Below are 26,899 nucleotides of genomic sequence, written 5' to 3' on the forward strand. Positions count from 1 at the left end.
TAAAATAAGAAATTGGTTATCTCATCCCATAGCCATATGTAAATATCCTTATCACAGTTCAGGGATCTAACCCACAGGCTGGCTTGAAAATATTTGCGTAATGTGAAGTTACATGGAGACAGTTATCAGATCATGAGGCACCATCCAAGTTTCCTGTCAAATGAAAGGTGATAGATGAGCAGTTTACCCAAAGAAGTCTATAATGCTGATGAAAGAGGCCCCTTTTAGAAGCTCACACCTTCTCATACTTCTTAGGACACAGCCATAGCATATAAGGCTTCTAAGGGCAGGCTAACTCTTCTGCGATGTGACAATGCTTTGAGAGATTTCATGGGGATGCTTTTGTATTGAGGTTAACCTGAATGCTCGTAAGGGCAAGAGCAAGAGTCATTTTCCCATTTTTTGGAAAGCAAATAAAAAATCATGGATAACTGCTGTTACGTCACAAGCAAAAATACATGCCGGTTGCAAAGTACAGTACCCGGATGTCAATCACATGACCATGGGACACCGCATCGGTCATAAATGCACGGTGCTTGTGAAGTACTGAAATGTAGATCATGTGACCACAGGACATTGTGACAGTCACAAACACCCACCACTTGCAAAGTACCTGAATGTTGATCACACAACCATTGGGGCATTGCGATGGTCGTAAGTTTGAGGACCAGTCATAAAGTTACTTTTTCAGTGCCATCATATGAAGGTCACTAAAAGGACATTATTAACCAAGGACTACTTGTATAGTCTATAGAGATAACTATAAATAACACATATCCACCCATTACTCTCAAAGTTATCAAGTCATATTGGTAAATTTTATGCCCACCTATTACTTCTGGATGACTCTTCTACAACTCATAACACAGCTGTTTTATGAGGAAGGAACAGGATCTGACCAACAGCATTAACTAGGCTGAAAATACTCTGTATCTTAGTCTTTTGTTATTTAGCTTCATAGCTTCTTTAAGTCATAGTTTTATAGCTTTTTGCATAATATTGAATATTTTTAAATGCCATATAAATATCTTAGTCTAATCAGACATTATTTTAGGTTAGATTTAAGCACTTCTATAATATTTTATAGAATTTAGTTTCACAGATCTTATAACCTGTTTATAAGTAAAGTCCATTCTCAGCTAGAGCAGATAATTCCATGTCTTTATGTTATACAGTAAAAGGCTGACATAAAAATTAATTGAATGTTACCACATCCAATATGTAGTTTCTAGGTGCCTTGCCATATTTCAACTTTTAAAAAAGTGTTTTTGCCTATTCTCAAAGAGAAGCAAACCACTAGGTATTTTATTAATCATAATAATGTTGCCAAAACAATCGCTAAAAGTAGCCATTTAACTGCTCACAGAAAGAAACAAACAAAAAAGTTCACATTACTCAAAGTAGAAAGATGGTGGTTTAGACACTACTTCACAGAAGCTACAGAGAGAAAGAAAAAAAGACTGAACTATAATTAGGATAAGTCTGGGAAATTGGAACAGTCCTAGATCTACAGAATTCCGCAAGTTTCCAACAAAACAATCCAGAATTATAACTAGTATTCATAGTTTACAAATTGATGTTGGCCACATTATTTCTGTGGTCGGCAAAAAAGGTTACTGGTTCTCATCCACTGATTTCCAAAAGTTATGTTAGCCCACTGTACAGATAAAGCCACTGTGGAGTCGATTTCTAGTGCTTTCAAACATTCTCAGTAAAGGCATTAAAGTGGTTCTTCCTCCTCCTCCTGTTTTAGTCTTTTCGAAAGATGCTCACTAATCAGTGACAGAGGATTGGCTTTGAACAAAGGGTTTGATGTAGTCTTGTGAAAGTGTGCTACTTCCTCCTCCCTGGGGAAAAAAAAATACAACAAAAGGGTATCAGTCAATTTGTTGGCATTACACTACAAGTTTGAAGACGGAAGTGCTAGGGATGCAGAAATCTCCTAACAAAAAATTCACCGTATTTTAGTAAAGCGATGTATTAATGTATTCAGGCGTGACTAACTTGACACTAACCAAACTGCTAGCACGTATCGCAATGCACTGAATATTGTAGGAAGTTATATATACTTGAATTATTAGCCATGGTAATCTCCCATAAATGTGATGACAATGGGGATCAGTTGTGACAGACCCTTTGAATTAGAGCCACCAGGAAACAAGGTATGAATCTCACTTGTGTCCCCCACTTGCAGCACTTTGCTTTCCTTATTAGCTAGTCCCCTTCTGTGGAGAAAGAATAGCACATATACTGTATATTAAATCCATTCTTTCCCTGCAATTGTACATACCAAAGTAGCCAGGAGCTTATAAACAAGGCCTTCATAACCAAGAATATCAAGTATCCGATGAAACACTAGGGCACCTTTCCTATCTTGAAAAAGGTAAGGGCAAACTTTGAAAAATCTAGATCCATAAGAAAAGAGCTTTAAGAATTATGTTTTAAATAAATCCTATTGCCAGTGCTCTCAACATATACTCTTATATATGTTATATATATGTAGAGAAATTAAAGTCACATTAGCAAGGCACAGCTGAGCTCACCCACTGTCCTGTTGTTTCTAAAAAAAGTACATTCTGTTAATGCACTTTTGCAGTTGTTTCCATTGGTCTCTTCCTTAGTGGAAAATGCTTCTACTTTCCTAAATTACAAACCCTGATTTTGTGAATCCCTGCATAGCCACATAAGCCCTTTGCCCCAGAGACAAGATGCTCTTGAGGGCTGTAAGCCCTCCGGAACAGAATGGGATGTAGTGTAGTACATAGGACATATCTTCCACTAATTGCCACTAATTTTTATGAGCAGAAGTACTTTTATCCTATGGCAGCTTTCCCTTCCAGATATACAGAACAAAGCCTAGCCAGAATGAATTCAAACCCTATGTTGGCTGGGGATTATGGGAGTTAAAATCCAAAACATTTGGAGGGCACAAGATTGGGGAAGACCATTCTAAGGGCAAAACATCACCTGAATATCCCAGTTTGTACCCAATTTGGATATAACCTTCTGAAGTTACTATGGGCACTTTGTTAGTGCCCAAGGCTTTGATTGCCTTATTTATTTCTATTTTAAACAGCAAATTAGGTCAAATGTCAATGGTATGTGCTGCATACTAAATGCTGAGTAAAGGAACATCACTGTGGTCAACATGTATTAGTATCTTTAATGCACTGCTAAATGAGGGACATTGTCAATGGCAACATGATGGTTTGGTAGTTAACACTGCTTAGAGAATGTGAGATGGTGCAAGTACTACTGGTTTTGAGTTTGTTTTTTGTAGCTATTTTGCTGTTGTCTTGCTACTGGTTAAGCATAGAAGGATGACAGCTTCATCACACTGGCAGTATCTAGGTGCAGCTAACTTTTCCCACAGCAGAACCACAGAACTGCTCTGTAATTGTGACACAGCAGATGTCAGTATCATTGCTCAAGAGACTTTTTCTTGCTATCAATACTTACAAGACCTTGCGTTTCTGGGCTGATTTCATCCGGTTGAAATTTGTCAACACCTTCTTCTTCTTTTGCCTAAAGAAAACAAAAATAATGGTTCATGCCCTCTGCCTGTAATTTTTTTTTCTAAAAGTGTCTATCAGACATTTTAAACAGGTTTTGTGTTAATTTGAATTCCAAATAGACAGCATTCCTGTAATAGGAAGAACCATGTTACTTCCAATTTTGAAAATAATTAGGAAACCTCAATTTTTCCCATGCTATCATTGTTTAAGCATCTACTGACTGATCAACTGAACTACTGCCAAATTATTCAATGGCAAAACAATTTTTAAAAAATATATATTAAGTTTTGAGAATTTACTTTAAAACTAATTGACAAGTTTATTGAAAAATGGCCTTTAGATATACATTTCTGGAACAATAACTTTAAAATCATTGTTACAGCTTCACATTGTCAAATATTTACCAATGTTTACCTTCAGTGTTCAGGATACTAAATCTTGTTCTTCACTGTCATATCTTAGTTAAAATTTGCCTTCAGAAGTTTGCACATTTTTTTCTGAAGCAAGTATGTAACTTTGCATCTTTTTAGTCAACAAAGGACTGAAACTTTTGAAAGCAAACAGATTTAGTAAGAGCTAGCACAATACCCTTATTCATAATCTTGTTTAATATCAAAAAGTGAGACATTTTTACTTTATGTTTCTAGAACCTAACTTAACTAAGCAAGGCCTGAGGCCTTGAAGCTTTCTTATATACAGCCACAGTTTGCTTAAATGAGGAATCAGAGCAATCCATTACTCAAAGTACTTACATCTTATTACGCTGTTTGCAGAACTTTCTTACTGTCACCAGATCTGAAAGCTCAGGCAGAGCATCCATCAATGGGTGCATATCTCCAACAACTGGAATAGCCTTTCGCTTTGCCTCTGCTTTTTGCTGCTGCTTTGCTATCTTAATACCCTCGATTTCTATTTAAGGGAGAAACATCTATTAGGAAAGTATTTTACAATTCTGTTAAACTAATTTTTAAAATGTATATTACTGCCTGAATAGGTGATGAGGTATAAGTACAATGATAAAATGATTTTATTGGCTAAAGTATAATATTTTGTCAAAATGCAGATTTAAAATGCAAAGCTCTAAAAATAAGAAAATGCAATTTAGTCAGCAGTAAGATTAGTGGAATAGCGTGCTATGAGTAAAAAACCAAATAATAGGAACACACACACGAACACAGATACATATATACCAGGTTTTATAGCTTGGGAAAAGAAGAGTTTTTGAAGAAACCTGAAAATTCATGCTTTAGGCATGAAAGACAGCTGGGTGATTTTGGGCCAGTCCCTCTCTCAGCCCAACTCACCTCACAGGGTTGCTGTTTTGGGGAAAATAGGAGGAGGAAGGAATATTAGGTATGTTCTCTGCCTTGAGTTATTTATAAAAATAATAAAGGCAGGATAAAAAAAGCTAACAAAAAAAAATCAGGCTGGGCTTGCAACAGGTTACATGCAGATTTGATACTCTTCTTCTCTCTAACCTAGGCAAATTTAGGAAGCACATTCTCTCATGCTGTCCTTGGGTCCATGTCCTCAGATGAGCATCTGCTCCAAGTATGCCAACTTTCAGAGAAAACGGACAAATATGAAGAATTCACCATTTTTAACAGCGCTGAATATTACAGGTTGTCCTTGGGTTACGATGGAATTTCCATTGCTAAGTGATGCGGTCGTAAAGTGTGATGTCACATGACCACATTGCTTAGTGATGGCAATCTTGGCAGTCCTGGTTGCTGTCATAACTCCAGGATGCGCAGATCATTAAATGAGGACCTCACATGACCGTGACATGGGAAGGCATGGGAGTCCCAGGCAAGCAGGCTGGTGGGCGAGAGCTATGGGTGGGTGGGTGCCATGGGCAGGTGCTACAGAGCATGGGTGGGCACTATGGAGTGTGGGTGGGTACCTCAGGTGGGTGCTGCAGAGCACGGGTGGGCAGGTGGGTGCCATGGGCACTACAGAGTGTGGGCGGGCAGGCGAAAAAGTGGTGGGAGTGACTTGTGGGAGCAATTTGCAACCTCCTGCCAGATTCCCCATTGACTTTGCTTGTGGGAAGCCGGCAGGGAGGATTGCAAACGGTGATCACATAATCAGGGGACACTACAACCATTGTAGTTACAAGCTGATTGCCAAGCACCCAAATCACAATCACATGACTACAGAGACACTGTGATGGCAGCAACTTCGAAGACTGGTTTTAAGTCCCCCTCATATTAGTGCTGTTGTTAACTCTGAATGGTCACTGAACAAGGGGTCATAACCCAAGGACTACATGCACAGAATTTACTACCTGATTCACCTAAGTTTTTCCACAAAATATCTGTCACAGCTTTTGGGCTTTGGGATTAAAGCTTAGGCCAATGGGCTTATTTCAATACTGGTGCTACTGCTTCGATTTTCTTTAAAAAAAAATTCAAATGAACAAAAATGTTAAATATCTGAATTATAATAGAGTCTGGTACATAGTAAGTATTCTGCAATGTCTCCTGATTCGCCCACTACATTTTAGTGCAGAGCTGATGCAAGTAAATGAAGTCATGGCTTTCTTCACTCACGGAGAAGAGTACACAAAGTTAGAAGCACCCCTCCCTACTACTGAAAATAGACCTATGATACACTCAATAACTAACAATTTGTTGCCCTTTTAAAGTGTTAAAAAATAGGAACCTGAGGCTCTGGTCTTACTCTCCCTACTGGTAGCATCAGCTCTCTTATTTGCGACAGAAAGACACAGCTTCTGTTCTTTCTTTTGGAAAGAATTGTATCTGATCAATAAAGTTTTCTAGCAGAAACATGCAGTGCAATTACTTCGTTCAGGAAATGTTCTCTAGCTCGTTTGTTCTGTCACGTTGTCAAGATATTTCTTCTCTGACCAAATATCAGTAGATTGGAAAAAATATTACTACTCTTTTAGCTTTGTTCTGACCTAACGCTCCTTTAAAGGTTTATGGTAATTCGGTAAGAATGAAAGATAGGAGGAAAAGGCAAAAACGAAATACTCATTTATTCATTCAGGGCTGCAACAAAGGAATGATAGCACTTATAGTCCTGAACAGTACAAGTTCAATAGCTCCAAAGTGCTAAAACTTTAATCAACCAATTTTACTGAAATTTATTCAAAGGCATGGTATAATTTTAAGAACTCATATTACTGTAATGTCCCAAAGAAGAGGGAAAAGCACATATTTTGAACTGGAATATTAGTTCAATCTGATTGTCTCTTTCTTAGCTGAAGACAGATACACTTTTTCATGCGGGTTTTCCCCATCTTCTCTGTATCAACTATTGAGCTGCAAACATTCCATTAATTCATTTAGTATATTACTACTTTCCTGGTCATTATATTCCTTCATCCTTGAGTTATGCTGTTTTGACATCTGAATGTACAACATTCAGTTGACCTGTCATAGTTGCTTTTTATAGATGCTTATGAAAAATATGGATTGTATATACTTTTCCTTGGAAGGACTCTCTTGGCTAGTTGACAGTATTTTCAGCTCTGCAACACTTCTTTTTTTGGTCTGGAGCTATAAAGCTGTGTTGCATCAAAGCTTTCCAAAAATGTCATTTACTTAAAGCTTGCACATACCTAATTTTGAATTCTTTTCCTATGAAATCGTTTTTAGGGGTTAAGCCACAGGGTATGTTTCTAGTGGCTAAATTTTTGCATTTTTTTCTTCCTTTTTCTCAATGTAACATGATTTATTTCTGGACTGGAATACTTATAACTGCTTTTATTCCATTAGGATGAACTTTAAATCTCAGCTGTCAAAAAAGTAGGACAAACAGAATGTCTTCCCAAAAGAAATCAAGCAAATAAACGCAAAGATGCTGAAAAATACATCTGCATAAAATTGTTTGATAGCTACAAAATTACATTTGCTAATCAAGTAATTAAATCTTCTGACAACTAGCTCACTACACTGATGTTTAAAGAAATAAACAACTATTTCATAGGCATATTATTATAACTATTTCATAGGCATATTACTGTAACTAATTTCAGCTTCAGGGGATAATATAATCTGATTTTCACATATTTCTTCCTACTCTTATGCATCTCCAACTCAGTCTTGATTCCTGGAAACTGCCAGGACAAGTCCCTGCAGTTTTCTTGGCAAGGTTTTTCAGAAGTGATTTGCCATTGCCTGCTTCCTAGGGCTGAGAGAGAGTGATTGGCTCAAAGTAACCCAGCTGGCTTCCTGCCTAGGGCGGGACTAGAACTCCTCGTCTCCTGGATTCTAGCCCGGTATCATAACCATGACACCAAACTGGCTCTCTTCTTTCCACTGTAACTGTACCCTATTCTGAGGGAAATAACGGAACTACTGAAGGGAAGGGGAAAGGACAGGATAGAAAATTACAAAATACGTAGTCAAATAAGTGATTGAGTTCAGTTAAACTCACTAAACCCTGTGACAATTCAACTGAACTCAATCACTTACTTGGCTACACTTTTTGTAATTTTCCTATCCTACCTTTTCCCCTTCCCTTCAGTAGTTCTGTTATTTCCCTCAGAATAGTTAGAGTACAAGGACAAGACTTTGTGTAAGACTTTTAATTTCCTCCTTAGCTAACAAATTGTGGCGGCTCTCTGCCCTCTAATAAAAGCTAGACTGTTACTATTAAGTCTCCTTATTATCCTTCTCTCCTTACATCAGGTATTTATAACTTCAAATCATAAGATATGCTAATAACCTTCTAAAATTGACACGTGGAATTGGTTCTATAACATGTACTAAATTATCCATTTTATCCATTATCCAGAGATCATTAAAATTACTGTTGCCTGTAATGAAACCTCATTGAATTAATTGCATTTGTTTATCTCAGTAAGAAACATCTCACTGAGGAATAGTTGTTTGCAAAATCTATATAGTGCAATCAGTTCACAGTTTAAAAACATACTTTGTCTACCCTGAGAAATATTTCCTGGTTATTAAAATGTCCTCACAGGAGACCTTTTCAGTTGTTAACTGGTCTTCCAGGATTCCATTATGAACAGGCTTCAGATTTCCATGTTCCTTTGTTCACTCCACTTCCTTTGTTCTGAATCATGAGATGCCATATTTCTTGTCACGAGTGGCTCATTATTCTCCTTCCTTCCCATTTCTGCCCCATTTGCTTTATGGAAGCCAAGACATTACTCTTATCTTTCTCATATCTGGGACTATCCCGAACGTATGATGAGGTGTAGTGAGTAAAGGGTGAAGAAACAAAATAACTGACAATGTATTCGATTATTTGGATTCAAAGAGATCTTAGATCTGATTGAAAAGTTATCAAATACGTATTACAATCCTAACTAAGCAATACAACTAACACCAAAATATTAAATATTAGGTCAGCATTGTCTTCAAATGTTTGCTTGTGGGGACATGAGCATTCAACACATGCGAAACCATGCTCTTATCAGTTAAAATGAAAAAGGCTCCCTGGAAACAGGCAGAAGAAGTACTGTGTCGTCTCTGGCTCTCTCTATGTACTTAATATATGTCTCCTCCAATGATGAATCATTCCAGTTCCTCTATAGCCCCAGGGAATTTTAGCCATCAAAAGACAATACAGAACACAAAAGTGGCCTGGGGTTCTATAATCCCACTAGCTTTGTCTGCCTGTCCCAGGCAGAAACCTAATGTTCTCAACACTCAGAGTACGGCTCACGTGGCTACTTCTTATGTAACTTTTATGCAACATCTTAGATTTGGAAAAAAAACGATCCTAGAAATTATAGAATCAGGAATTATTTCAGTTTGGATTATTTCTATGATTAAAATGCATTATATGGTAATCTACTACATAGTATTTACCATATGAATTTGATATGCACTTATATCTAAGCATAGTTGTCATGTCCCCCGTTGCGATGTATACATACATCACAACGGGGAACATGCCTTTCCGGTGAAGGGGAGGGGGGAGGAAAGAATCAGTGCTAATCCCATAAGCACTGAAAGACAATACAGATAAAGGACAAAGGAGCCATACCTTGGCCCTGACCCGGGAAGCTATCATCCTATCTCCCTGACATCTCTGCATTACCACGGGGGACACACCTGCTCCGGACACAGGAAGAGGACAGAGGTAATCAGCACTAATCCCCCTGATCACCCATCGAGACTCCGGGTTCACCGTCGGTCAGGACTTTGGGACAATGGGGGGTGGGGAAGGATCAGGTCCGCACCGCGGGTATTTACCAGCTACCTCGCACGCCATGTGCTCATTCCCGTCTTTCTCCGTGTCTGCATTCTGTTCAACCCACGAAGAGGTGGCTACCAGAGGACCGGCAACGGGGCACCCAACTCCACGGCACGGGCAATCGGTGAGAACACTATTCCCAGACGGTACGAAATCCAGGAGGGTTCGAGATCAAGCTCGGAGGAGGAGGAGGCCGGAAGGAGCAGGACACCTGAAGCCACCAGAGAGTCGCAGGGTGAGTGGGTCACCCTGGACAAGATGCCGGGATCCCTGCCAGGGACGCTCGGGGCGTCGAGGAAGCCACGGGACCTGCTGTCCTCGACGATCACAGGAGCCAAGGGAAGGCGCCAGATCGGACGAACTGAGGAAGGCTCCCAGACAGCTGAGAGGCTGAGGATAATGGAGGCAAGGCTGGAGTCAATTGAACAGCTGTTCCTGAGATGGTCGGTGGCGTGGGAATCCCGAGGAAGGGGTGAGGTGGAACCAGGTACCAGAAGTTCATCACCCCCCCTCCCACCCCTGAGACGTGACAGCCAGGGAGAGGAAGGAGACGGCAGGAGGCTGAGGCAGCGCCGGGCAGAGTTCACCTCGCGGAATCCACCAGGAGGTCATCTTCCCCCCCTCCCACCCTGGAGACACGACCGCTGGGAAGAGGCTGGAGCCGGCACGAAACTGAGGCAACGCCGCCTGGAGTCCGGCTTGGGGAATCCCCACACTGAGACCGGAGAACCCCAGCAGCCCGAGGTACGTCCAGACGACCAGATGTGGTTTGGAGCCCACCAGGAGCGGGGGTGAAAAACTTCGGGGTCAAATTCGACAAGGACCCAGCAACATTATCCTTCTTCCTAACAAATGCTAAGAACTACATGGAAGAATTTGGGCCATATTTCCGCTCAGAAAAGGGCAAAATTAATGCCATTGCTAAGAAACTTAAAGGAAGGGTGGCTGACTGGTATGTGCAGCTATGCCAGGCAGAAGCCCCAGAGCTCGATGAATTCGACGAGTTCCTCTGGGCACTAAATCTGCACTTCAGAGACCCCTTAGAAAAGGAGAGAGCGAAGAGATCCCTAAGGGGAATCAGCCAAGGGCAACGATCTGTAGCAGATTATGCCATGGAGTTTAAAGCACTGGCTGGAAAGGTGGTGGACTGGTCGCAGTCTACCCTAATTGAACGTTTCAAAGAGGGCCTGAACTTGGACGTTCTGAGGTGGGCTTTATGCAGAGATGACCCAAACACTCTACACAAGTGGATACTGCTGGCCGGTAAGGCAGAAAATGCCCAGGAAACCTTCCCACAAGCCAAGAGGGCGGCGCAACAAGCAGCGACGGTAAAGGGACCCCGAACCGCTGCAGGACCGGTGAGGCCAACATCCCAACCCTGGAGAGAGGAGAGGGAGCGACGGTTCGCCAAGGGGCAGTGCCTTCGATGCGGGAAAGAGGACCACAAAGCGGCAGTGTGCCCTAAAACAAAGGTAGTTGACAGGCCAGGAAAAATGCCGGGCAAACCACCCATAGGGCCCAAAAAGATGCCAGCGGCCAGGGGAGAGATCGAAGCAAAAGAACTACCTTACTCCAGTGAAGAGGAGGAGAACGACCAGGAAGAACCGGTGGCAAACACCAGCCACCTGCCCTGAGAAGCGCCAGAGGGCAGGTAGAGGAGGAGAATGGGCGCAGCGACGTCGGGGTGAGTGCCAACTGTCCCACCCTGTACATAAAAGTTAAGTTAGGTTCCACTGAGAAGTCGGTTGAAGTCTGGGCCCTAATAGACTCGGGCTGTTCTAGGTGCCTAATGCACCCGGACGTGATTGCCGATTTAAATCTCCCCTGCTTTCCACTTCAGCACCACATAGTGTTCACGCAATTGGACGGTTCGGCAGCGGGAGGGGGCCCAGTCACCCAATTCACCGGAGAAGTGGCGCTGCGGTTAGGCAGCCACCGGGAGAGACTGAAATTTGTCGTAGCACCGGTGGGCCACCCTTTAATCATCTTAGGCATTCCGTGGCTGGTACGAAGGAACCCATACATAAATTGGGAAACCAGGACGATCACGTTTGCAGACGGCTTCTACCAAGCACCTACAGGGGACCGAATTCCCCGTGCTGCGGTGGGGAGGGCGGCGTCTACAACCACACATCTGGCTGCAGCGGCCCTGGAAGGCTTGCTGGACAAGTACACTGAGTTTGCAGATGTGTTCGGGGAGAACGAAGCAGACAAACTCCCACCCCACAGAAAGACTGACTGTGCGATAGAACTGGTCCCCAATGCACCCTTGCCAAAGCCAAAAATTTACGCAATGACCCAGAAAGAACTGGCAGCATTGCGGGAGTTTGTGGACAAGAACTTAGCACGAGGCTTCATCGGGCCCGCAAACTCGCCAGTTGGAGCCCCAGTGTTGTTCAGAGAAAAAAAGGATGGGACATTAAGACTCTGTACGGACTACCGCGGATTGAATTCGGTTTCCATATCAAACAAATATCCCTTGCCCCTAATCAAAGACATATTAGCACATCTGGCAAAGGGGAAAATATTCTCTAAACTGGACTTGCGAGAAGCCTATTTCCGCATACGCATATGGGAGGGGGATGAGTGGAAGACGGCTTTCAATTGCCCACTGGGATCATTCCAATATAAAGTATTACCGTTTGGTTTGGCAGGGGCACCAGGGGTATTTATGCAATTGATCAACGAGGTCTTGCACGAACACTTGTTCAAGGGGGTCCTTGTGTATTTAGACGATGTATTGATATATTCTGAGACTGAAGAGGAGCACGAACACTTGGTTAAGCAGGTGCTCAGGAAACTCCGCAAAGCCGAGCTATTTGCCAAGCTTTCTAAGTGTGAGTTTCATAAATCTCAGCTAGATTATCTGGGTTACAGAATCTCTGAGAGGGGCATCGAAATGGACCCTGGGAAAGTCCAGGCCATCCTGGCATGGGAGCGCCTGCGCACTAGGAGGCAACTACAAAGTTTTCTGGGATTTTCTAATTTTTACAGGAGGTTCATCAAGGGACTAGCGGAAATCGTTTTGCCCCTAATTAATTTACTCAGCACCAAGGGTTTGGGAGACACGCGCAAGGCACGAAACCCGGGAGCGCTACTTAACTGGACACCTGAATGCCAAAGGGCTTTTGATCATCTCAAAAGCCTGTTCACAGCCAAACCGGTTCTACAACACCCCAACCCCACCAAGCCCTTTGTAGTCCAAGTAGATGCCTCCAATTTCTCAATTGGGGCACTCTTGCTTCAGCGGGATCCAAATGATCAGCTGAAGCCCTACGCGTACCTCTCCCACAAGTTCTCCGAAACAGAACGGAGATGGCATGTATGGGAGAAAGAGGCTTTTGCCGTCAAAGCTGCCTTAGAGGCATGGCGACACCTCCTGGAAGGGGCCACTTGCCCCTTTGAGGTCTGGACGGACCACAAAAACGCTGGAAGCGCTCAGTACCCCGAAACGCCTCAGCCCCAAGCAGGTTCGCTGGGCTCAATTTTTCAGCTGCTTTAATTTTCAGCTGAAGTTCATACCGGGAAGAAAGAACTTCTTAGCTGACGCTCTCTCTAGGCGGCCCCAGGATGCCAGTCAGGCATCAGACATTATAGGTCCTGTGTGGACCAACACACAGCTGGGTTGCCAAGCTGTCACGCGCAGCCAAACTGGAACGCAGCGTACTCCGGCACAACCGCCCGCAAGGGGAGGGAGACGCATGTCAATTTCATCGCAATTGCAACAGCAGTTGTACAAGCCTTAAAAACGGATACATGGTTGCAAACCAATAAAAACAATGTTTCTTTTGAAAATGATTTGGCCTGGAAACAAAATAGCCTGTACGTGCCGGAGCAATTGCGAGCAGAGGTTCTGAGACGTTTTCACGATGACAAAACGGCAGGGCACTTTGGCTTTGTAAAAACGTTACATCTGGTAAGGCGACAATTCTGGTGGCCTACACTTAGGAGGGATGTAAAAGATTATGTCGCTACTTGCCCTACATGTGCTATGGCCAAGCGAAAAGTGGGTAAGCCCCAGGGACTATTGCAGCCGGTAGCAAGCCCCTCCCGCCCTTGGGAGGAAATCTCGATGGATTTCATCGTAGACTTGCCACCCAGCCAGCGGAAAACGGTCATCTGAGTGGTTAAGGACTACTTTTCGAAACAGGCCCATTTTATTCCATGCGCCTCCATTCCCTTCGCTCAACAGCTGGCACGCCTCTTTTTAAATCACATTTACAAATTACACGGTACCCCCTCCCGCTTGGTCACAGATAGGGGTACACAATTTACTTCACAATTCTGGAAAGCATTTTTGAAGTTGATTGTCCACTGCTTGGCACCCCCACACGGACGGCTCTACGGAAATCCTTAACTCCACCCTGGAGCAATTTTTGCGCTCCTTCATAAGCTACCAGCAAGATAATTGGGTAGACTTACTCCCCTTTGCTGAGGTGGCATACAACAATGCAGTGCACCAGAGCACGGGCCACACCCCCTTCCGGGTAGTCTATGGACGAGACTTCGTCCCGATCCCAGAGTTGCCACAGCCAGCTACCCCGCCTTGTTCCCCAGATGACTGGGCTGCTCAGCTAGCCAACGTTTGGCCAATCATTCAGCTGGCTCTCTCCGAAGCCCAAGCAACCTACAAGCATTATGCGGACAACCACAGGGCTGCGTAGCCAGACTTCAAAGTGGGAGATAAGGTCTACCTCTCCACTAAATTCATTAAGTCTCTGCAGCCCTCAAAGAAGTTAGCCCCCAAGTTCATTGGCCCTTTTCCAATAGTGGAAATAATCAACCCGGTAACTTTTAAGTTAGAATTGCCACACAACTTGAAACGCATACACCCGGTGTTCCATTGTGCCTTACTGAAACCGGCTACCTCCTCAAAGTGGCATAATGAAACCCCCCCCACCTCCTCCCATCATGATCGATGGGCAGCAGCACTTTGAAATAAAGGAGGTTCTAGATTCCCGAAGGCTACAGGGCACCCTTCAGTACCTGGTCCGCTGGAGACATTTCCCCCACCCGGAGTGGGTGCATGCCTGGGATGTCTCAGCGCAATGGCTAGTCACACGCTTCTATGCAGCGTATCCTTCCAAACCGGCGCCTTAAAGTTTTTGGGGAGGCAGTATGTCATGTCCCCCATTGCGATGTATACATACATCACAATGGGGAACATGCCTTTCCGGTGAAGGGGAGGGGGGAGGAAAGAATCAGTGCTAATCCCATAAGCACTGAAAGACAATACAGATAAAGGACAAAGGAGCCATACCTTGGCTCTGACCCGGGAAGCCATCATCCTATCTCCCTGACATCTCTGCATTACCACGGGGGACACACCTGCTCCGGACACAGGAAGAGGACAGAGGTAATCAGCGCTAATCCCCCTGATCGCCCATCAAGACTCCGGAATTGCCCCCTGATCGCCCATCGAGACTCCGGGTTCACCGTCGGTCAGGACTTTGGGACAATGGGGGGTGGGGAAGGATCAGGTCCGCACCGCGGGTATTTACCGGCTACCTCGCACGCCATGTGCTCATTCCCGTCTTTCTCCGTGTCTGCATTCTATTCTTAATAAACCGGATATCCTTAGCCCTGGCTGGTGAGTTTGTGTTTTTTCTGAATAAGGCAACCATCACAAGAGTATTGCTTCTTAAATAGGCAAGTTTTGAAATAATTTGAGCCAGCAGAACTATACAGATTATCCCATACCATGTCATATTTACAGGGCCTTTGTCAGAAGTAACTGTTCAGATAGATTCTTGTTCAGATTGCCAGGAGCTTCTTCCTGTTTAGCGTACTATACATACAATGTAGCTATCTGTGAAAATTATCTTTTTTAATAAGAATTTTATGAAGTTTCAAGCAAAGATAAAAGCTACAGAAAAACAAAAAACTACAAAGACAAAAAACTAAAAAGGAGTGAAAACACAAGAAAAAACTTTTTTCAAAGCTACAAAGAAGCGTGACTTCCAACTTTAAACAGCTAGGATATACAAAAATTTTCCATAGTCAATCACTTACTCTATATTAAACCAAAACCACATTATTTCTATAAATCATTCCACATTGGCACATTATAAAAATCACTAAGTACAGTTTCTCTCTCCCTTTATATTAAAAGAAAAAAAAGGAAAAATTCATATAAACCTTCTAAACAACTTCCCCCTCCCCAAAGATAACATCTATCTGTGAAAATTATCAAACAATTACTAACTTTGCAGCCATCTCTCCTTACGCAGCTTCATTTTTTCTTTCTTAGACATAAGTACTTTTTCATCTCCATCTGAAAAATTAGAGAAATAACAACAATGCTTCCTTTAGGTCGATTAACATTCTCTATATACATTTCAATTTTAAATATGCAGCCACACTGAATTTAGGAGAGGATATTATTGGAAATAAATGTAATTAACTGAACAGAAAAAAAAATAAGGCAACATATGAAACAGATACATCTACCGTCTTGTCATTTATAATTAATAAGGAACACTTAAAATATGCTAGCCATGTTATATAAATAACATAATTGGGTGCCAGTCCATAGGTGCTTAATTATTGGGTTATAGATGGTATTTTAAATAACATTTTAGTTGAAAACAAAACATAAATTCTAAAATGAAAAGACAATTATTATTGCAATTACTTTTTATCTTCAGAAAAGAGTTAGAAACCCAGGATCCCTCCAGGGTGCAGAAAAATCATGCAATTTTAATGGGATAGGTAAAATAGACTGAGAATACTTATTCTTTTCCTGATAGTATAGGGAAGAGGTAAATATTCCACTTCCAATATGTGCTACATTGATGGGATCTGAACTGCTACCCCAGACTGAACTTGAATGTTTTAAGAGAGAGAACACACAACTGTGTAGGATTTCTCATTATTTATCCTCAGAAACAAACTGCACAATTCTTAATAGATATCTAATTTGCATCCTTTTGCTTGCTCAGGTATCAAAACAGAAAATATGCAAAAGTTGATTTCAAATAGTGGTAAGTCATTCTTGCCCTTCCCTGATATTATTTTTAGCACTGCTATCATCTGCATGAAGAGGACAGTGACAGCCACCAAAGCTTGCTCTTTTTTTCAGTCAATATTTGTGAAACAGCATTTTCATTAGCAACATATTGGTTTTCCAAGCTGTACTTCTGCCAGTTGAATGCTTCAGCATATATCCTAATCTAGCATAGGCAGATATGTGTGAAGGGCAAGGTCATTGAGCTTTAGTATAAATTCAAAGCAACAGAATGAAAGCCATAGCTTGTGGCAACTGTATTATCAGTCCTTCCAATCTGATTTCTAGTAACAATGAAAAAAGGAATAAATAAATAATTGCCATAGAAGAGACACAAGCTGTTCTGAAAATGGACCACTTTCTCCTCTAGTTTTATTCAAATATTGATGATCAAGACTTCTACAACCACAGGAACATAAGAAGAGCTGTGCTGGGTCAGAGGATATACTTATCTATTTAAGCTTTTTCTCTCTAGAGAAGGCTCTTATGCTGGGAAAGTGGAAGGAAAGAGAAGAGGATGGCCAGCAGCAAGGTGGACTGAGTTACAGTGGTGATGGGTGTATCACTGGAAGACCTGAAAGGCCAGGTTAGAGACAGACTGTCATGGAGAAAATTATCTATGTGGGTTGCTAAGGGTCAGCAATGACTTGATGGCATATAATCAATCAATCAATCAATCAATCAATCAATCAATCAATCAAGTCTTTTGTGTTCCCCATAACAAATCAATTGCTAATTGGAAACATACAAACAAGTCAGCGTGAGTGCACCCTAATTACTAGTACTGACAAACATACTTGCTTTGACATTATGAATGTGCCTCTGAATGTGCAGGGGTTCCCTGAAGCCTGAAAAATATTTCAAGGGTTCCTCCAGGGTCAAAAGGTTGAGAACGGCTGTTCTAAGGGAAAGAAGGAGTCAAGTGAAGGGAGGCTCAAGACTGAATGAAGCAAAAAAGAGGGTTCTTGCATGAAAGAGTTGAAAGATCAGGGTTATATGATGGAAGGAACAGGCAGCTGCTATTAGTGATGGTCAAGGCCTTGGTAAATGTTGTGAAGTAGGAGGGTATTAGCCTTGCAAAAATGGCAGAACAGATTTAGAAAGTAGTGGGAGACTTACAGACTTGGTGAATGCGGGAAGGACATGTTTTGGAATGCAAGCATGCAGAACAAGAAGAAATACCTAGATAAGTAATGTTCAAACACTCTTCAGCTTCTTTTTAATCCCTGCACTATACAATGCATTGCCTGCTCCTTTCTTTTGCACAGACGGGCCTTTTTTCATCTGTCCTCTATTGCTGCAATGGTCAGATTTGCTCCTATCTTGGTTCACACTGATAGTGTGAGAACTAATTCTCACAAGCAGGAAGGAAAGCAAGGAGAAGTTCCCTTTGTTCATTCATTTAACACATAACATTTTTTCCTCCTAGAAAGGACTGGAACTATAAAAAGAACATTTTTAAAAAAGTTACTAAATATGCAAATGAAAACCATGCTTATCCATCTGAAAAAAAAAAACAGTAATTGTATTAGAATCAACAAGAAGGACATTAAAGGTGGAATGCTTTCAGATTTTCCAGAACCTTAATCAGTCAAAATGTAAGAAAAGCAAGGAATGGAGAAGAAGCAAATAAACTCTTTAAAAAATTGGCTGGATCTGGAGCCTCTGTTGCTCAAAATCATGATATCTATATGCAAATAATGTTATGTTCTCAGACCTGACTGTTTTATTTCCAAAAATATAAGCCTCATGAAAACAATCCATTACTGCAATCTAGTTACCACAGAAACTGAAAAATATTATTAAATGTAATAATTTTTAAGTGTTTGATTCAAATGTTAGAGGAGCTTAAAAACATGTAATTTTAGGGGGTAGATAGATTTGTGATTATTGAAACAACAGCTTCTACTCATAAAAGTTTTGAAAATTGTACCAAGTAAGACTTCAGCAAAGGATCGTTACCTTGTCGTGGTGCTGGAGCTTGAGCACCTCAATGATGCCATGAGCTAAACCATGAAGGGCCACCCAAGACGGGAAGGTCATGTCAGAGAGGTCAGACTAAATGCGATCCCTGGGTAAGGTCATGGCAACCCACCCCAGTATTCTTGCCGTGAAAACTAAATGGATCAGTACAACCAGAGATATGTCGGTATACCATCGGAAGATGAGACCCCCAGGTCGGAAGATGGTCAAAATGCTACTGGGGAGGAACAGAGGATGAGTTCAACTAGCCCCACACGTGATGACGCAGCTAGCTCAAAGCCGAAAGGACGGTTAGCGGCCGACGGTGCTGGTGGTGAACGGCGAATCCGATGTTCTAAGGATCAACACACCATTGGAACCTGGAATGTAAGATCTATGAGCCAGGGCAAATTGGATGTGGTTATTGGTGAGATGTCAAGATTAAAGATAGACATTTTGGGCATCAGCGAACTGAAATGGACTGGAATGGGCCACTTCACATCAAATGACCACCAGATCTACTACTGTGGACAAGAGGACCACAGAAGAAATGGAGTAGCCTTCATAATTAATAGTAAAGTGGCTAAAGCAGTGCTTGGATACAATCCAAAAAATGACAGAATGATCTCAGTTCGAATTCAGGGCAAGCCATCTAACATCACAGTGATCCAAATATACGCCCCAACCACAGATGCTGAAGAAGCTGAAGTAGAGCAGTTCTATGAGGATCTGCAGCACCTACTGGACAACACGCCTAAAAGAGATGTTATTTTCATCACGGGAGACTGGAATGCTAAGGTGGGCAGTCAAATGACACCTGGAATTACAGGTAAGCATGGCCTGGGAGAACAAAATGAAGCAGGACATAGGCTGATAGAATTTTGCCAAGACAACTCACTCTGCATAACAAACACTCTCTTCCAACAACTTAAGAGACGACTTTATGCATGGACTTCACCAGATGGACAACACCGAAATCAGATTGACTACATCCTTTGCAGCCAAAGGTGGCGGTCATCTATACAGTCGGTAAAAACAAGACCTGGAGCTGACTGTAGTTCTGATCACGAGCTTCTTCTTGCACAATTTAGGATCAGACTAAAGAGATTAGGGAAGACCCACAGATCAGCTACATATGAGCTCACTAATATCCCTCAGGAATATGCAGTGGAGGTAAAGAGTAGATTTAAGGGACTGGACTTAGTAGATAGGGTCCCGGAAGAACTATGGACAGAAGTTCGCAACATTGTTCAGGAGGCGGCAACAAAATACATCCCAAAGAAAGAGAAAACCAAGAAGGCAAAATGGCTGTCTGCTGAGACACTAGAAGTAGCCCAAGAAAGAAGGAAAGCAAAAGGCAACAGTGATAGGGGGAGATATGCCCAATTAAATGCAAAATTCCCGAGGTTAGCCAGAAGAGATAAGGAATTATTTTTAAACAAGCAATGCACGGAAGTGGAAGAAGACAATAGAATAGGAAGGACAAGAGACCTCTTCCAGAAAATTAGAAACATTGGAGGTAAATTCCAGGCAAAAATGGGTAGGATCAAAAACAAAGATGGCAAGGACCTAACAGAAGAAGAAGAGATCAAGAAAAGGTGGCAAGAATATACGGAAGATCTGTATAGGAAGGATAACAATATCGGGGATAGCTTTGATGGTGTGGTCAGTGAGCTAGAGCCAGACATCCTGAAGAGTGAGGTTGAATGGGCCTTAAGAAGCATTGCTAATAACAAGGCAGCAGGAGACGACGGCATCCCAGCTGAACTGTTCAAAATCTTGCGAGATGATGCTGTCAAGGTAATGCATGCTATATGCCAGCAAATTTGGAAAACACAGGAATGGCCATCAGATTGGAAAAAATCAACTTACATCCCCATATCAAAAAAGGGAAACACTAAAGAATGTTCAAACTATCAAACAGTGGCACTCATTTCACATGCCAGTAAGGTAATGCTCAAGGTCCTGCAAGGTAGACTTCAGCAATTCATGGAGCGAGAATTGCCTGATGTAGAAGCTGGGTTTAGAAAAGGCAGAGCAACTAGGGACCAAATTGCCAATATCCGCTGGATAATGGAAAAAGCCAGGGAGTTTCAGAAAAACATCTATTTCTGTTTTATTGACTATTCTAAAGCCTTTGACTGTGTGGACCATAACAAATTGTGGCAAGTTCTTAGCGGTATGGGGATACCAAGTCATCTTGTCTGCCTCCTGAAGAATCTGTATAACGACCAAGTAACAACAGTAAAAACAGGCCACGGAACAACGGACTGGTTTAAGATTGGGAAAGGAGTACAGCAGGGCTGTATACTCTCACCCTACCTATTCAACTTGTACGCAGAACACATCATGCGACAAGCTGGGCTTGAGGAATCCAAGGCTGGAGTTAAAATCTCTGGAAGAAACATTAACAATCTCAGATATGCAGATGATACCACTTTGATGGCTGAAAGTGAAGAGGAACTGAGGAGCCTTATGATGGTGAAAGAAGAAAGTGCAAAAGCTGGCTTACAGCTAAACCTCAAAAAAACCAAGATTATCGCAACCAGCTTGATTGATAACTGGCAAATAGGGGGAGAAAATGTAGAGGCAGTGAACGACTTCGTATTTCTAGGTGCGAATATTACTGCAGATGCTGACTGCAGCCAGGAAATCAGAAGACGTTTAATCCTTGGGAGAAGAGCAATGACAAATCTCGATAAAATAGTTAAGAGCAGAGACATCACACTGACAACAAAGGTCCGCATAGTTAAAGCAATGGTGTTCCCCGTAGTAACATATGGCTGCGAGAGCTGGACCATAAGGAAGGCTGAGAGAAGGAAGATAGATGCTTTTGAACTGTGGTGTTGGAGGAAAATTCTGAGAGTGCCTTGGACTGCAAGAAGATCAAACCAGTCCATCCTCCAGGAAATAAAGCCAGACTGCTCACTTGAGGGAATGATATTAAAGGCAAAACTGAAATACTTTGGCCACATAATGAGAAGACAGGACACCCTGGAGAAGATGCTGATGCTAGGGAGAGTGGAGGGCAAAAGGAAGAGGGGCCGACCAAGGGCAAGGTGGATGGATGATATTCTAGAGGTGACGGACTCCTCCCTGGGGGAGCTGGCGGTGTTGACGACCGACAGGAAGCTCTGGCGTGGGCTGGTCCATGAAGTCACGAAGAGTCGGAAGCGATTGAATGAATAAACAACAACAACCAAGTAAGAGTAATCGTGCTGTAAAAATGTGAAGAATTTTAACCTCTGGAAATAAATATTAAGTAATAGATTGGGTACTGAAGGAGGATACAAGTTTGCCAACAATTAAGGCACTGATGCCAGGGTGAATTAGTTAAATGTTACAGAGTAATATTGTATTGGATTATCAGTATTATAAGTGCAGTTGTCCATAGACTTTGCCTTGAACTAAAAGCAGACAAGAACTTATACATATCAGAGAACTTGGGGGGGGGGGGTATCATCTTAGGCAAGAATGACATGCCCTAGCTGCTCAGATCGAAGCACCATGAGGTGAAAAATCTGTATTTTTTTAAATGCAGAGCATTCTTCTACTAATTCCTACAACTGTATTTTATGAAATGTTCTCACAACAAGGGACAGGAGGAACCACAAGATACTTACTGTGTGTCTGTTTGTGTGTGTTATGTTGATAGACAGACAAACGTAGTCACAGTGTAATAAATAACAGTACCTAGGGCATTTCTCAAAAGTTAAATAATTTTACAACAGATATTTTTGCAAGTTGTTATTTAGGAAAAGACTAGCCTAATTGCATTATTATACTAAAAACTTTGGGTGTTAAACACAAAGCAGCAGCAAGGTTTTGCACTGCAGATTTTTCCGTTCTCTTCTGAGCAATTTTAACATAACTGCATAACTTATACTTTATATATAGTAAGGGAAGGAAGTGTACTATGAGCAGAAAACTACAAAGCTGGCCTTTGAGAACTCCAAAGTGTTCCCAGGTTGAGTAAAATCTATGCTTTTGGGAGCAAGCACTGATTTAAATCAGGGAGAGGAACTGAATCCAGTTCACATGCCCTGACAACCAGGATAACATCATGGACAAGTCTTCATGGAGAGAAGTCCACTCCCCTGAGATCATCCATTTTTCACAAAGCAGAGAAGCAACCAAGGAACCGTTGTTACCACAATGTTCTACATGGAGAAAAGTATGTATTCTATACAATATGCAGCTATTCCCACTTCTATCCCTTGAAGGGGAAAACAAAGCCTGATCCAATTTATCAATTTCAAATCACATCAAATCAATCTTTATTGTAGTTATCACCGAAGACAAATTTATCATTTTTTGCACTCTTATTCACTGAAGCAGGCATGTGTGAAGATGCTCAATTCTTACCTTTTACAACTGAAACAGGATTCCTTGAATCAGTGTCCAACTTCTTCACCAGAATTTTTGGATCAATATTTACCCCAGAAAAAATGTTTGATGTCAGAACTGACTTGCCCTAATAAGAACAAAAATAAAGCTGGGATATAGCCAATCCTTTAATCATTCATTCATAATTTATTATGGTCTTAGACCAGTACACCTTTAATCATTGATTCCATTTTGATATACAGAATTGGAGCAATTACTTCCTTTCTTCCTTTAAAAGAAGAAAACATTGAGATCCAATCTATAGTATGCAAACATTACTAATGTTTTTGCAGAACATCTAATACCTCAAACCACTAGGTATCTTTTATTTTTATGTTTTTAATTTAACCACTATCCTGTTCTTCTGAGAATGTACCTGAACTCAAATTCACCAAGCTGATTAACTTATACTACTCCAGGATGTGTCACAGTCCAACACAGATTTGTTTCATAGCAAGGATAAGGTAAAGAGTAACTTATGCTCTGGTCAAAATGCAAATGAAGATTTTTTAAAAAAATTCAGAACAAATGTTGATTGCAGGGAACACCAAGAAAGTCAGAAATGGTAAGGAATGGTAAGAAACAAAGAGTTGTGGTTTTCAGGTGCTCTCATAGGTTGCTGGTGCCTGGTAATCACCATTTCCAATGGAGGAATCCCAGGATGGCTCATCCCTACAGGGAATTCTGGGATCTCTTTGGATCAGAGGATGTTAGGATTTAGGCAACAGTAGTTGGTTGTGCTTGATCCTGGCCATTAAAAAGAATACAGCAATCAATGCCAGGAAGGGGAGGAAATATTAAAAGGGCTAGAGTAACATACATACCATAACACAAAGCACTCAGGCAGAACAATCATCTTGCTCTAAAATGAGGGGAAGAAATTTATTCTGAGTCTATCCACCAAAAGTTATGGAACAGGCTTTAATACCTCTATAAGAACATTAGTCTGTTTATTGGGGGATCCTTTCTGTTTTTTTTCCCCCAAGTGTCACTTTAATTATATTGATATATTATATGTGAGGCTGCTGTTTTTGCCATTTTATCCAAGAATGTAAGAATCAAAACAGCTTTGGTCTTGTTACTGTAAATAATAGCAGGTTAACTGAAGACAACAAACCTAAGATTTTCTTTTTTAGACAATGGAGTTACTTTTTTTTATCTGTGATGACCTTTCTCAGACTGTCAATGGCAAATAAAAACTGCAAACTGAAAATTGGTTGCATAGATAATTCCCAAACTACAGTTTCAGTTATGGAACAGGCTTTTAGTATTTCTTTAAGGACACTAGTTTGTTTTCTGGAGATCTTTTCCAGCATACACTTTTGAAAGTTCCTGCTCTGAATTAAGCATAACATTGACAAAAGTGGCCCACTGCTTTGCTTTGTACTTGTCTGAAAGGATCCAGAACTACATCCCACATCACCATCTGGTGGAGAATCACTATACTTTTGTCTTCAGTATTACCAAATGGGAGTCAAGAACTTGACAAATGGTTAACAAAATAAAGTTCCCACTGACAGTTGGATGGAAATAAACTCTTTTGTTTAAATTTGGACAGGTAGGAAGAACTGTAACTTAGCTCACTCTGTAATGCAGCTGCCCTTTTGGGACATATCATGCAGGGTTAACAATGGTGCTATATTGTCACTGAACTGAAGCGGCCTCTGTTATGTCCTGATTGTATATAGGTGATTAAAACAAATTTTATCAAGATACCAAGTCCTTTGTCTTTTTTTAAAACAACTTCTTAAAAAGTCAGATTAGACAGAGCCTGGTGGGCATCAAGGAAGGTATCTCAAGGCATATTAAGAACCTGTAGATGCCACATGGCCAACCTCTGTTTTAATCCCTTAAACCAGGGTTCCTCAAAGTGGTCAATATCAATTCCCAAGGATTGATGGTACTATCCAAAGGGTTGATGAATGTCTGGGAGTCAATAGGTGGTCAATAAAAGATGGAAGGGAAATCGGAGTCAATTAATCTTTTGGTGTCTCTGTAGACCTCCACACTAGTCCCTAGTCTTGAAAGTGAGGTGGCTAGTGGCAAGACAGCGTTACCCAGGGTTGGCTAGTCAGCCACCAGTGAGAGTGGCTTTGAGTTGTCTCTATCAGCTGTGTGTTGTTATTGGCCTCTTTTATCTGTTATTATTGTTGTTATTCATAGTTTTTGTTGTTTATTCGTTCAGTCGCTTCCGACTCTTCGTGACTTCATGGACCAGCCCACGCCAGAGCTTCCTGTCGGTTGTCAACACCCCCAGTTCCCCCAGGGACCAGTCTGTCACCTCTAGAATATCATCCATCCATCTTGCCCTTGGTCGGCCCCTCTTCCTTTTGCCTTCCACTCTCCCTAGCATCAGCATCTTCTCCAGGGTGTCCTGTCTTCTCATTATGTGGCCAAAGTATTTCAGTTTTGCCTTCAATATCATTCTCTCAAGTGAGCAGTCTGGCTTTATTTCCTGGAGGATGGACTGGTTTGATCTTCTTGCAGTCCAAGGCACTCTCAGAATTTTCCTCCAACACCACAGTTCCAAAGCATCGATCTTCCTTTGCTCAGCCTTCCTTATGGTCCAGCTCTCGCAGCCATATGTTACTACGGGGAACACCATTGCTTTAACTATGCGGACCTTTGTTGTCAGCATGATGTCTCTGCTCTTAGTTATTCATAGTACTATTTCTTAAACTTAATATTTATAAAGTAATTTTCATATAATAAATGTTTGGGGGTCAATGAATAATCTGAAACTTCATGAAGGGGTCAGTGAGCTGAAGAGTTTGGGGACCCAGGTCTTAAACCATGATGGAACCTCCACAAGAGAACCAGGGGACTGCAAACTGGGAACAAGACTTAGAAGATATCCCCATTAATGAGAGAATTTGGCACTGAGCAACAAGCAGTGTTGCTACTTTAGAAAGCAGGGTATGCAAACTGGCAAGGGATGGTAATGAAGGTAAAAATGGGTAACTGCACATTTTCCTCTTCAGGTGTCCCTTTCAACTTTTTTTTTTTAATCGTATGGCATAGCAGTTCAGTGTTCATGCTGCTTTTTTTCTTGCTGGGAAATCCTTGTGAGGTCCAGCAGCCAGATGTGTAGACTATTTAGCCATGAGCCCAGGGTGCACCATGAGGAGGCTAGTCTACATTGCACTGAGTTGGGCTGAGAGAGAGTGACTGGCCCACGGTCATCCAGCCGGCTTCCATGCCTGAGGCAGGACTAGAACTCTCAGTCTCCTGGTTTCTAGCCCAGCACCTTAACCACTAGATCAAACTGGTTCTCCTCCCTTTCAACTATGAACCATCCTGAGGCTTTAGAAAATAATAAGGACTGACAATGCAAATCGCATTCTGTGTTTCGGCGGCAGTCAGCATCCTGTTTAATGGGCCTTATTCCTCGGCAGAAGGGAGGGTTTAGGATGCAAAGCAAAGAAACGCTTCCCTGCTGCCAGAGCATTTGGGCAACCTTTGGTTGCTATTGATGCTCCTTCCATAGAACAGGTACGCATCTTTCTGTAAAACAGAAATTACAACATGGGGATGAACAAGAGTGTCCAAGCCCGCCAATCTCACTGCCCATGCGCCCTGCACGGGAGGGGGCAAGTAAGAATCATCGGCTCCAGGGCACGCGTGTCTCCTGCTCTCTTCTCTTCCTCTTCTCATCTCCTCCTCCTCGCACCAGCACCACCCACCTTTTCGGTGTCAGCGCTGCAGGTCAGCGCAGCCGCCGAAAGCACCTTCTCGCCCCCGCTCTGCTGCGGCTCGGTCGGCTTCGGCGCTGGCTGGTGGAGCCTCCTTTGTCTTACTATTTTCCCCACCATCGCGAGCCAAGCAAAATCGGCAC

General features: G+C 42.1%; 1 protein-coding gene across 1 annotated transcript; it reads right to left on the reverse strand.

The window, feature by feature from the left end:
* Nucleotides 1–1,488: 1,488 nt before the first annotated feature.
* SLX9 (SLX9 ribosome biogenesis factor) lies at nt 1,489–26,899 on the reverse strand. The gene is made up of 6 exons (XM_063317787.1): nt 26,748–26,899; nt 23,044–23,152; nt 15,916–15,984; nt 4,268–4,424; nt 3,460–3,525; nt 1,489–1,847 (listed from the first exon to the last, which is right to left on the reverse strand). Exons 1-6 carry the CDS (start codon nt 26,874–26,876, stop codon nt 1,721–1,723), a joined length of 657 nt encoding a protein of 218 aa, XP_063173857.1. The 5' UTR covers nt 26,877–26,899; the 3' UTR covers nt 1,489–1,720.

Source organism: Candoia aspera, chromosome 1 (assembly GCF_035149785.1).
Source record: "Candoia aspera isolate rCanAsp1 chromosome 1, rCanAsp1.hap2, whole genome shotgun sequence".
NCBI lineage: Eukaryota > Metazoa > Chordata > Lepidosauria > Squamata > Boidae > Candoia > Candoia aspera.